Genomic DNA, 12,564 nt, shown 5'->3' on the forward strand with positions numbered 1-12,564 from the left:
AAACTAATCCCCACACCTCATGTGTGTTACTAGTTGCATAACTAGAGTCGATTCTCCTCTAACCTTAGGTTTCTATCGAGACCCTGTAGGTTAGCGACTTCAAAGACTTCATTGGGATTGTGAAGCCAGACCCAACTATTTTCTTTGTAGTTGCGTGTTCTGATCTTGCCCGATTCGATCGTATTGAGTACAATTGAAATAATTGACTCGAGATTAATTTCTCCGATAGGCAAGATAAAAGTAATCACAAACATCTTCGTCTCATCGTTTGTGATTCCACAATATCTTGTTTCGCTAGTCGAGTAAGATTATTGTGAGGTGATTGATAATACTAGGTTGTTCTTCAGGAGTATAAGTTCGGTTTATCAATTGGTTCTTGTTCACCTTGATTTATCAAAAGACGAAACAAAAACTCTTCGGTATTTTTGTGGGAGACAGATTTATGCAATTTATAGACTTTTCTGTGTGAGACAGATTTGTTTATCAAGTCTTCGACTTTGGGTCGTAGCAACTCTTGGTTGTGGGTGAGATCAACTAAGGGAATCAAGTGCGTAGTATCCTGCTGGGATCAGAAACGTAAGGAACGCAACTGTACCTTGAATTAGTGTGAGATTGATTAGGATTCAACTACAGTCCAGTCCGAAGTTAATTGGTAGTAGGCTAGAGTCTGAAGCGGCTTAATACAGCGTGGTGTTCAATCTGGACTAGGTCCCGGGGTTTTTCTGCATTTGCGCTTTCCTCGTTAACAAAACTTCTTGTGTCTGTGTTATTTCTTTTCCGCATTATATTTTGTTATATAATGATTGAAATATCACAGGTTGTGCGTTTAGATCAATCAATTAAAATATCCAACATTTGGTTGTTGATTTAAATTGATTGACACTTGAACATTGGTCTTTGGTACCGTTTAATTTGTTTCACATAATAATAAGGCTCGTGGATTTCTATCTGTTTGATTTGCTGATTACATTCTGAAACAGAGATATTAAACTCTTTGATATACTTTACTCTAGATTGAGTATGACTGTCTGGTTGATTCTCTAGAAAGTGTATTTGAGTAAGTCCTCTCAGGTTGCCAAACGAATTGTTGGGTGTGATTGTTAGACCCCGCATTTTCACAAGTGGTTATGCTACACCAATTTTGTAGTGGCAAAAATGGTGAACAATCAGGGAGATAAAAGCACAACTCAATATATTATGGATACCGAACATGAGATTGACTTCTAAGATCCATATCACATCATGAAATTGGCAAGCCCTTTACTGGTCCACGGAAAACCAAATAAAAATCTCAAAAAAACTCAGTTTTTTTAAAACATAACTAACCATCAGGCTTTTCAACATGTATCCGAGTTCTCGTGCATAATTGTGAAACACTCTTTGAATTTGCAGTCCCGATTCACAAATCCCATACACCATTCATAATAAAATTATGAATATTTTGAAGAAAAAAATCAACATAAAATGCAAGAAAATCCAGGGTTTCAAGATTTAACTTTGCAGTCACAATACCAGAAGTCACAGCTAGGTCTTCCTTTAGTACTTTGCTGGACAACTACAATAACAACAAACTCATTACTCATTAAAATACACAACACACAAAAGGAGACAATATTAATGGGCGGCAAAGTAATTCATTCACCTAAGTTAGTTTGATTTCTGGTTTTTGTGTAGTTTGTTAAATATCCATAAGTGTGTAAAGTATGTTCCACATCACCTCCAAACAATAACAACCACTTAACACAAAATCCGCGTATAGTTAAGAAAATTAATTGAAATATAAAAAATATAATTCAATTTCCCCACTAACATTCAGTGACTTAAGAACACACAAACCTCCAAGATCAACGACACCACAGGGAACAACAACATAGAAGAACGGCCTAATTCAATTGTTGGTTCATAATCGGGATTTTGATCTGAAAAAATTGTGGAAAAAATGTGATTTTTTTCCATATGAAATATCAAAAGAAAAAAATATCATGAAATGTAGTTCCTTCGGAATCAAGAAACAAAAATATTAAGGAGGAGAACTGGACACCCAGTAGACAGATTCAAAGACTAAGCTTACTGAATCGTAGTTAAGATTAAACACGCTCCACACGTGAAAGCATCCGATTATCTAATGTTATACATGACTTGCGTCACGATCTCTGTACTGACGATTCTAGGGTTTTGTTTCTCCGTTTCAGTGGTGAAAATGTAAAAACGATGTTGTTGTTTTTGTTTTTCTTAGCGAAATTGATTTTTGGAAAACCTAATAGGAAATAGAAAAACAGGTGGCAAAAACAACCGAAAATGTTTCAAAATCCCCATATACTATTGGTCTATATTCTCAAGTAAAGCCAGAAGCTATAGAATTCGAGCTTGATATAGCTTTCAACCACAACCAAGGAAATTCACCTGAAATTATATATATAATAATAATTAGGTTCACAGACTTTATTGTATTGACTTTCTGATTGTGGAAGAGAAAGAGATACAAACTCTTTATATGTAAAATTTGTCCAAGGGTCTTTTATTAGATTTACTTGCGAATGTATTAGGTTTTGTTCATGCAGGTTCCAGAATGAAAAAGTTGGTGGTGTACTTTGGTACTCTCTTCTTTTTGAAGTTAGTAGTAGATAACACAAATATAATCTTTATTTCAGTTGAAAACTTCACTAGCTAAATTGTTTCATAAACTAATTTAAGATGGGCAACCTAAAGTGGGGCTACCCCGAGTAAGCCAACCTTACAAAGGGTCGTGTCTTGGTTCTTTTCATATTATATTTTCAGTTTACACAAATAAAGAATTTTTTTTCCGAACAACATGCATTATGAGGACATTCTCGAAATTTATCCATCTACTATAGAGACGTCTTTGGAGATTGTTTTAATGATTTAAAATAAGTTTGTTTAAAATTTTCCACCCAGTTGATAAGATATTAAATATATATCTTTTTGTAATTAGTTTTAATCAAACGCCAATTTTAGTACTTAATTAATCCAACTTAACTAAAATTGAATTCAGATCTCAGATCTCTCGATACAACCATGAATTGGACACTCACATCGAAAGAATTCCAACTCTACCATTGGATACCAAATCCAGACAAGTTTAGATGTAGCATCAATCAAAGCTCGATACTCAACCTTCATGATAGACGATGTCAGAGCATCGCTCGATTGAACCCATAAATATTGGTTTGCCAAGTTTTTTTTCAATGTTAGATGGCCAAAACTATTTCTTGATTTATTGTTTACTGAAGTCAGTCTCGAATACCGAGAAATAAGATTCAGATCCTTATATTAGATCATCAGTAAAACGTCAGTATATTTAACCACTCTCCCTATTAACATCTAATTAACCATGCAATCGTATGAGAATTTTTTTAAATTTTCAACCAAAAGTAAGGATATCCTTAACATAACAAAAATTGCGTTTCACACTACAAACCAGCCATCTCTAGGTGAGGACTCCATAATTTGACAAGCTTTATTTACATAAAATGAAAAATCCAATCTGATAATGGTAGCACACCATAAAAATATTTAATGTATTGCTCTGTTACAATCCACCATCCTTAATTTTGATAAATTTGGTACCTAATTTTAAATTGTGGACAAAATATAAATACCAAGCAGGATATTATCTACAAAGGGAGGATCCATGGACAATCTTATATGGACACTATCTTACAAGATTTACATCAATTTTTCTTTAGAGTTCAAATGACAATGAATTTGAAGTCAATACTTTGGTGATACATTCTTCTTATGAAACTCAATAATCCTACAAAAAACGACTGCAATCCGAGACGTATAACACCACCATCTACAACTTTGAAAATCTATTGTTGAAAATCAATGGTCAAAATTAAAATCGGTAGATAGTGAGGTTTGATATCTCGGAATGTGCTCATTTCAAATAGGAAATCTAGAGTTTAATAAGATGAAAATATCACCAGAATATTAGCTTCAAATTCATTGCCGTTTGGACTCTAAAGAAAAAATGTACAAATCTTATAAGATAATGTCCATATAAGATTGTTCATGAATCCTCTCTCACTCTTATCTAAATTCTAAGTATTATTTATTTTTATTCTTTTTAAGTGCCGAATCTAACCATTATGTACAGGAGAGAAAAGTCAGCAAATTTGGTACAAATTTCATAAGTTGTGTCTGTCTGTAAAATTGGTCATGGATCCTCGCTCATTACTATCTAAAATCTAACCATTGTGTGCAGGGGAAAAAAGACAACAAAGTGACAAACAAACAAAAAAAAAGTGCTACTACTTCTTTCAAATGCTAGTGTAGTGGGATTTGGTTTATGCCGTTTAGGGTACATATAACAGGACCTGATTTTGGCCGTTTCAAAAGATAGACTAGTGTCTGGACCTGGTTTTGGCCGTTTCATAAGATAGTATCTGTGTGTAAAAATGGTCATGGATCTTAGCTCATTGTTATCTAAAATCTAACCATTGTGTGCAGGGGAAAAAAAAAAAGACAAAATGACAAACAAACAAAAGGTGCTACTACTTCTTTCAAATGCTAGTGGAATGGGACTTGGTTGCCGTTTAGGGTACATATAACGGGACCTGGTTTTGGCCGGTCGGTCATAGTTCATACCATCCACAGACTCGGACGTGTGAAAAGCGAGAATTGCCTAAACTGGCTGGCATCGTCGAATCAAAGAATAAACCTCTATCATAGGAAATAAAGTATAATCCCATATTCGCAATATCCTGAGATATATATGGGCAATTTAGAATGCACCACGCTAAACCAATGGCGTTTTGGTAGTATCGCCGGCTCAGTATAAAAGTGGCTTTTCCTTGCGGTTAATAGGCAAAAGCGAAACAAAACAACACCAAAACTAGTTAGTTGAGAAGAGAAAGAATACGAATTACAATGGATTCAGATTTCGGCATTCCCAGAGAACTTTCAGATCTGCAAAAACATAGATCTACTTATCAACCTGAACTTCCACCATGTCTTCAGGTTCATTTCCTCTCTTTGTTTTTAGGTTTTACGATTTCTTTTCTCGCACGATATCACTCTCTCTACTTCAGTATTAGTTTTTTTTTTTAGTTCGTTTTCAATTGAAGCTAACCATCATGTTTCGACACCGATTTTCGTTTTGTGTTTTGATTAGGATTTGTTTTCTCCTTTTATTAGAGAGGTTGATGTTTATTACTTGTATTATTGGATCCTGCATTATGTTTGGTTAGTTAGTACTCTTATTTGAATGTTTGTTTAGGTTGTATGTTAGCTTAACGCCGAATCGTGTTTTTTGTTTATCTTTAATCGATCTGATTAAAAGAGAACTGTATTTAGGATTACTTTGTTTTCTCCGCTTTTATTTTGTGTTATGAATCTGATATCTTATTCTGGAGCATCCAATGTGTTTTGGTAGTTGAGCGGAAGACATATGCTTTTAAATATTAGGAATCATAAAGACTGAAAAAATTCTGGCTGAGCGATGATTACCATGATCCTGTGCATCTAGATTATGAACAGTGCAATTTTCCTGAGATCCACTTTGTATAGTGGGGAACGAACAATCATGGTGCACAGCATGGAATTATTACATATTATTATGCGTCACTTCTTAAATTTGTATATTTGATTGGTTATAGTGAGATGTTGGGTATAACGTTTTCACAAATATGGCAGGGAACGACAGTCAGGGTGGAATTAGGTGATGCAACCACCGCGGCTGATCCTTCCAGTGGCAATATCATCAGCCGTGGTTTCCCACACACATATGGTCAGCCTTTGGTGCATTTTTTTAGGCCAAAAGCACAGGTTCCTGGCGCACAGGTTATTACAGAACATCCAGCAATCAGGTACATGTTCGCTGTAGATGTAACATTCACTTTTCATTTAATTGATTTGACTAATCTGAGTGGTGGTTCTGAAGTGAGAATGTGTTTAGTTGAGCTTGTTATGGAAAATCAATCTTATGTTACTTCATGCCTGTTATTATTCTGATTCTTTTGAAAAAAAAAGTATCATGGCTCTATATTATTGGAAGAAAGTTATATGGATCCTATGTGTACCATTTCAACGTTACATTCCGGAACTACAACGAATTAGAAAATAACATACGGTGTTTAAGTGGGGTTGTCCAAACTTTTAATGAAGTTGTACATGAATTCGTGTGTTGGTAGGTTATTACTTGTACAAGGGGTAGTCACAGCTTCTTACGTCTTGTGTTCTGCCATTGCATGTTTTTATGTTTCACTGTTCTCAATTAGTGGTGAACTTATGGAACAATGCTTTCTACAGGGTGGGATTGGTCTTCTGTGGGAGACAGTCACCAGGAGGGCATAATGTCGTATGGGGTCTTCACGATGCTCTTAAAACTCACAACCCTAAGAGTACTCTGCTTGGATTTCTTGGTAAGACGTCTTATCTTGTCTCATGCTTTGGTGTTTAAGTTGTGCTCCGCAACACTTTTAGTTATATGTGATACAGTTTTATATTTTGTTTTAACATGACCTCCATAATGCTTTTAGATCATGCCTCAGTTATTACTGATTTCATCATCTGTAGTTTCTTATTCTTTTCCATCTGCAAATAGCCTGGAATTTGTCTTGCTGTTAAATGAATATTTTGTATGTTTGGGTTCCTTTATCATTTTATGGAGGGCTCGCGTTTCACACTTTAACTTCTCTGGGAAAACCTTATTTGGGGACTTCATACCGTATCTTGCGAGTTTGTCACTGGGTTTGCAGATATATGCTATGTACTTGTTGCTACTACTGGGGTATGCAGCCTCTTCAATAGGCCAAACGAAGCTATTATACTCTAGTTGTGTTGCTTCGGTGCTCTACATTGTATATTTTCTGTCGAAGCAGCAAAGGCCTTTTCGTCTCTCTTATAAGACATGCCTTTAGAGGTTTCAATTTGGAAAAATCAACAATTAATATTAATGTTCATTTACTTTTTTATACCCATGAGCTTCAAGTAAAGGTCTCATGGAAGATATATAATCTACTTTTTCGAAACATCAACTCTCTGCTGTAAGCAGATTAACCATTTTCGAAACATTAACTCTCTGCTGTAAGCAGATTAACCAAATTTGTGGGAAGTATGAATTGGTCAATCTAACCTTCGGTGTCTGATAACAGGTGGGTCTGAAGGTTTATTTGCTCAGAAGACTCTAGAAATCACAGATGATGTTCTCTCCACCTACAAAAACCAAGGTATCAATTAGTTGCAGGCGAAGTTTACTTTCAAATTTTAATTCTTACAGATACTGAGAACCAGTACTTGTGCACTGTCTTTGTTATAGAGTTAACCTAATATTTCTTGTTGAATTAGTCGCATTTGCAAACGCAAGAATTTTATACCATTTTGATTTTTGCTTTTACAGGTGGTTATGACTTGTTGGGCCGTACTAAAGATCAAATAAAAACAACTGAGCAAGTTAATGCTTCATTAGCTGCATGCAAAGCTTTGAAATTGGATGGGCTTGTGATTGTTGGAGGTAGATTTCCTAATTTTCCTTTTTCAGTTACGTTTTTGTTATATGTTATAAAGTTCATTGCTTCTTAGTTAATAAGCTGTTATTTTCTTGAAGGTGTTACATCAAACACTGATGCTGCTCAGCTAGCAGAGACCTTTGCTGAAGCCAACTGTTCTACAAAGGTACCTTGAACATACGAAAGTCTTGTTACATTTTCTGATTTTTAAATGGTTCGGCACACCCAGGGTGTGTGGGGGAGGGAGGAGGGGCTGACTCTGTCAACATTATGGCATCAGACGTGAAGTTATTTTTGCACTATAACATCTTATTAAGTAAACTGTTTGAGCCGTGCAGGTTGTTGGAGTCCCTGTTACTTTGAATGGAGATCTAAAAAATCAGTTTGTTGAAACCGATGTGGGGTTTGATACAATATGCAAGGTATTCATTGTATTATCTTACCTAATTATGTTACCATGAAAAAAGTTGATTCTTGTTTTTAACTCAACAGAGTCATGTGTAATCTTTGGAAGTATAGTTAGCATAACTGATGGTGGAGCTTGTTTCTTATTCCTTGTATATAGGTCAACTCCCAGCTCATCAGCAATGTCTGCACAGATGCTCTATCTGCTGAGAAAGTAAGTGATTGCAATTTTTCCAAGCAGACAAATAATCTTTTGAACGAGAATCCTTTGACAATCATAAGCATTAGTCTTTGATGACAAACAACTTTATCTTGCATGTGTTCTACTGTCCTTTTCAACGGTTCATTTCAACGGTTCATTTTTGTTTTCAAATTGAACTGATCCTTGGTCTGCATCCAGTTTAAACTTATCTTTTTGGAGATTGGTCTGTGACCATATATGTTGCCAAACAGCAACACTGTGTCTCTCATGGGTTAGTTATACTCCGTATTAATAGCGCCACACATTATCTTTTCCTGTCTTAATTTTTTATTTATCTAAAGTTTTTTTCTCTCTGGAATCTAATAAATCCCCTCACAAAGTGGACTATCCACGGTATGAGCAAGTGACTGAAAAATTAAAAAGCAAGGGGAAATTATATTGTTGGATCATTAATGATTATAAGTACAAAGCTGCCATAGAATATCTCTTCATCCTTTTCTTGGTCAAAATATTCTTTATCTCGGAACTTTATTTTTTTAGGGATGGATATTCAGTATTGAGAGCACCAGTGGATATATTTTCTGTTCTTTAGCTTTATGAAACTTCTAACCTATGGCATCCTTCGGTTTTTTCAGTATTACTACTTTGTAAGACTCATGGGACGAAAGGCATCACATGTTGCCTTAGAGTGCGCTCTTCAGTCGCATCCAAATATGGTCAGCCTTCTCATCTTACAAGATCCGTTATCTAGAATGTTTAACGTTTATGGTGGGGTTACATCCTCTTAGTCGTGTGCTATACTTGATTTGCTGGAATTCTATCCCAGGTTATCCTTGGAGAGGAGGTGTCTGCATCAAAGCTTACTCTTTTTGATATTACAAAACAAATATGCGATGCTATTCAAGCCAGGGCGGCAGAAGGTTTGGCTTTGATGTGATTTTGTTTGCTTAATTATGTTGTTAGGCTGTTTGCAGCTTGCTGAATTAAACCAGTGGTCATTGTATAATCGACTTTAGCCTTTAGTGACTTTCTTTATTTTAAACAATTAAACCAGTGGTCATTGTATAATCGACTTTAGCCTTTAGTGACTTTCTTTATTTTAAACTCCTGCATTTCTTTATTCATTTTTGGTTTTCTTATTTTTATCTATTGTTTCTGGAGCAGATAAGAATCACGGGGTCATCTTGTTGCCTGAGGGACTCATAGAGAGCATTCCTGAAATCTATGCACTCTTGCAGGTATTGTACATTCTCAGAGGAATGATACCCCATTTTTATTCTTGGTTTATATCCAGCAGAAATGGATGATAGTCGATTTATTGAATCTTGTAACACTTGGTATTATTTTATGCCTTCAGGAAATTCACAGTCTGCAGAGACAGGGTGTTTCCGTTGACAACATTTCTTCACAACTTTCACCCTGGGCTTCTGCCCTGTTCGAGTTTTTGCCAATCTTCATTAAGAAACAGGTACTATTATCTTGTTCTAGTGTTCCCATTAAACGAGGGATTCGTTCTGTATGTTCATTCAATTTGTAATGATGCTCATTTGAAGACTAATACCCTTGTATCATGCAGCTGTTGCTTCACCCTGAATCTGATGACTCTGCCCAGTTGTCCCAGGTACAGAGATTCCAGATTTTGGTGCTTTCTAAGACATTCTTGTTATTATTAGTTTATATAATCTTGGTTTCTTCATTTTCTCCAGATCGAGACAGAGAAACTTCTAGCACATTTAGTGGAGACTGAAATGACTAAGCGTACGGTAGGTTTTTACTGTGAACATGTTTTATTTGTTATCTATGTTATATCTGATTATATCTGATGCAGAGAAAAGCATGCATTTGAAATAGTGAATGTGGTAACATAATTTTATCATCACTTTTAAATTCTAAATCCCAAGTGCTGTTTGAGGTTGGCAACATGATTCTCGCTTAGATTTTTGTCCATACCAACTATTATTTTAAATTTTAACAAGTATGGATTGGAAGAGAGCTTTTTGATGTTTAACCAAGCCGTCTCCTTAGATTTAAAATAATAATACGAAAACATGAAAGTCTATCCATCTATGAAGGTCATTTTCTTCTGTGCAATATGTGTGTTGATGTTTTGATGATCTTTACAGAAAGAAGGCACATACACCGGAAAGAAGTTCAACGCCATCTGCCACTTCTTTGGTTATCAGGCTCGAGGATCTTTGCCATCAAAATTCGATTGTGACTACGCCTATGTATGTTTTCAAATGTTACTCATTTCAGTGTAGTGCTCAGTGTAGAGCGTTTAGTTGTGATAGTTCATGTGTGGAGATCAGGTATTAACAATGTCATGTCTCATGTCCCTGCAGGTTCTTGGACACATCTGCTATCACATCTTAGCAGCTGGCTTGAATGGTTACATGGCAACCGTTACCAACCTGAAAAGCCCGTCAAACAAGTGGCGTTGTGGTGCTGCTCCAATCTCGGTATGGGCTTTCCTTATTATACATATATTCTTCTTGGTTGTTTTCATCTTGCTAGTAAAGAGGCGTCTCTTTCTGCATACTGCAGTGTGAACTCTGTGTGGTGTGGACTATAAAATTTTCTCTGACTTTTTTTTTAGGCAATGATGACTGTAAAGAGATGGGCACGTGGTCCTGGAACCTCAAATATTGGAAAACCTGCTGTTCATCCTGCTACTGTCGATCTGAAAGGCAAAGCTTATGGGTATGTTTGTCTATTGACATGATTATGACTAACTTTAATCGCGTACTTGTTGATTCATGAGGAGAAAAGATGTTTTACGAAAAAGAAAAACCTAAAGGACTGTCGAAAATTTACTTGGTTGGTATCTAGTTAACGTCTTGACTATCTAGATAAATGTAAAGGAATGCTTAAGTTGAAACTTTTACTAAAGTTGGATTTGGCGCTTAGAGCTTTTACCATCAATTTGGACGTTCTAAAACAAATTTCATGTTGAATTGGTTGCTTGACTATTTTTAAGTACATTATAATCATGTTGAATTGGTTGCTTGACTATTTCTAAGTACATTATAAAAAAGATAGACCCTAACATTGTACTGTTTGCATGCCCATGATTTCAGGTTGCTGAGAGAAAATGCATCAGCATTTTTGCTGGACGACATGTACAGAAACCCTGGGCCACTACAATATGATGGTCCTGGTGCTGACAGTAAGACCATGACTCTATGTGTAGAAGACCAAGACTACATGGGTAGGATCAAGGAGTTGCAGGAATATCTTGACAAGGTAATCAACTGCTCCCACCTTTTCACTTTATAAATATCTTATTGCTCTGTATACGAGCAAAGAAACTATTTGCTTCTTTTTTTTGCTTCAGAAACACAAAAATTGTCAGCTCTAAGTCACTATTTCCCATAGTACGCTTTTTAACCCCCAATTTTTTTTCTTTGGTTTCCTTGTATATTTGGTTTGGTATGGTAGCTGGAATTCTATTAGTTACTACTCCAAATAGAAGTGACTTTCACAGTATAAAACCTAAATGGACTTTATTATGAGTAGTTCTTTATGTGCGTATTGTTTTTCAAATTCTTAATTCTTTTGCCCATCATAACTTTTTTTCTTTCTCTTCTTAGGTGAGGAACATGGTGAAACCAGGATGCTCCCAGGATGTTCTGAAAGCAGCTTTGTGTTCCATGTCATCAGTGACTGATGTTCTCTCCGTCATGTCTACATCCTCGTACAGTGGTTCAGCACCCTTGTAAAATTTCAAATGAGTCAAACCTAAATCCATCTGTCCTGGAAATTGTTATATTGAACCAAGTTTGCTGAACCTAGGGTTGGAGGAGTTCAAAAAAGGTGTTTGTGCCTTTTCTTTCTCCCTTTCACTTGGATTTTTGTTTTTAATCTTTTAGTCATGGTTGTTTTAGGATGGTGTGATTTAGGCTTTGAACTTCTAGATACAGTTGTCACGAGTGTTTTCATGGATAACAAGAAATTAAAATATAATCCGGACGTTTGTTCCGAGATACAAAACTGTTGTCCGCACGTGGAAAGCTGACATGTGTAAAAAATAGGAAAAAATCTTATTATTGTTATGTTCTGTTACCGTCATCTAACCCTTAATTTAGAACCTATGATTAGAATACTCTCACAAATAGGGGATACTAAAAAAAAAACATTATTGAATTATCTATTGTTATATGACATTGTCGACTGTGGCTTAAGACCCGGCAGAATTTCACAAAATATAAAAGCTAATAATCGACGTTGGTTTAACAATCGGTATTAGTTTCATCAATATGTTGATTATAATAATTCAATCGAAATCCAATCGAATCAACTAAAATTGAAGGGGACGTACAAGCTTCAATGCACACTCACATGGAGCATTTTCATGGAATATCTCGGTTGATTTTGTTGTCTCCCATCACCATGTGGATCATAATACATCTCAATTTTCCATATATGACTTACATCTGTAAAAATTAATAACAACAAGCATGGTCAATTTTTAGTTACAAAGTAATC

The 12,564-nt window shown here is 35.6% G+C and overlaps 1 protein-coding gene across 1 annotated transcript; it reads left to right on the forward strand.

Annotated features, from left to right (window-relative positions):
• The first annotated feature begins 4,804 nt into the window (after positions 1-4,804).
• On the forward strand, positions 4,805-12,138 carry LOC113356759 (pyrophosphate--fructose 6-phosphate 1-phosphotransferase subunit alpha-like). Its single transcript, XM_026599967.1, has 19 exons — positions 4,805-4,983; positions 5,659-5,831; positions 6,274-6,386; positions 7,119-7,193; positions 7,364-7,477; positions 7,571-7,638; positions 7,811-7,894; positions 8,038-8,091; positions 8,715-8,795; positions 8,906-8,999; positions 9,244-9,317; positions 9,437-9,547; positions 9,656-9,700; positions 9,786-9,842; positions 10,203-10,307; positions 10,422-10,538; positions 10,676-10,779; positions 11,157-11,322; positions 11,670-12,138. Exons 1-19 carry the CDS (start codon positions 4,894-4,896, stop codon positions 11,796-11,798), a joined length of 1,854 nt encoding a protein of 617 aa, XP_026455752.1. The 5' UTR covers positions 4,805-4,893; the 3' UTR covers positions 11,799-12,138.
• The last annotated feature ends 426 nt before the right edge of the window (positions 12,139-12,564 follow it).

The sequence above is a fragment of the Papaver somniferum genome, chromosome 3 (assembly GCF_003573695.1).
Source record: "Papaver somniferum cultivar HN1 chromosome 3, ASM357369v1, whole genome shotgun sequence".
NCBI lineage: Eukaryota > Viridiplantae > Streptophyta > Magnoliopsida > Ranunculales > Papaveraceae > Papaver > Papaver somniferum.

Coding starts and splice junctions, on each gene's coding strand:
- LOC113356759 (XM_026599967.1), top strand. CDS start 4,894: ATGGATTCAGATTTCGGCATTCCCAGAGAACTTTCAGATCTGCAAAAA. Junction 4,984..5,658: donor AACTTCCACCATGTCTTCAG/GTTCATTTCCTC, acceptor CAAATATGGCAG/GGAACGACAGTCAGGGTGGA. Junction 11,323..11,669: donor TGCAGGAATATCTTGACAAG/GTAATCAACTGC, acceptor TTCTCTTCTTAG/GTGAGGAACATGGTGAAACC.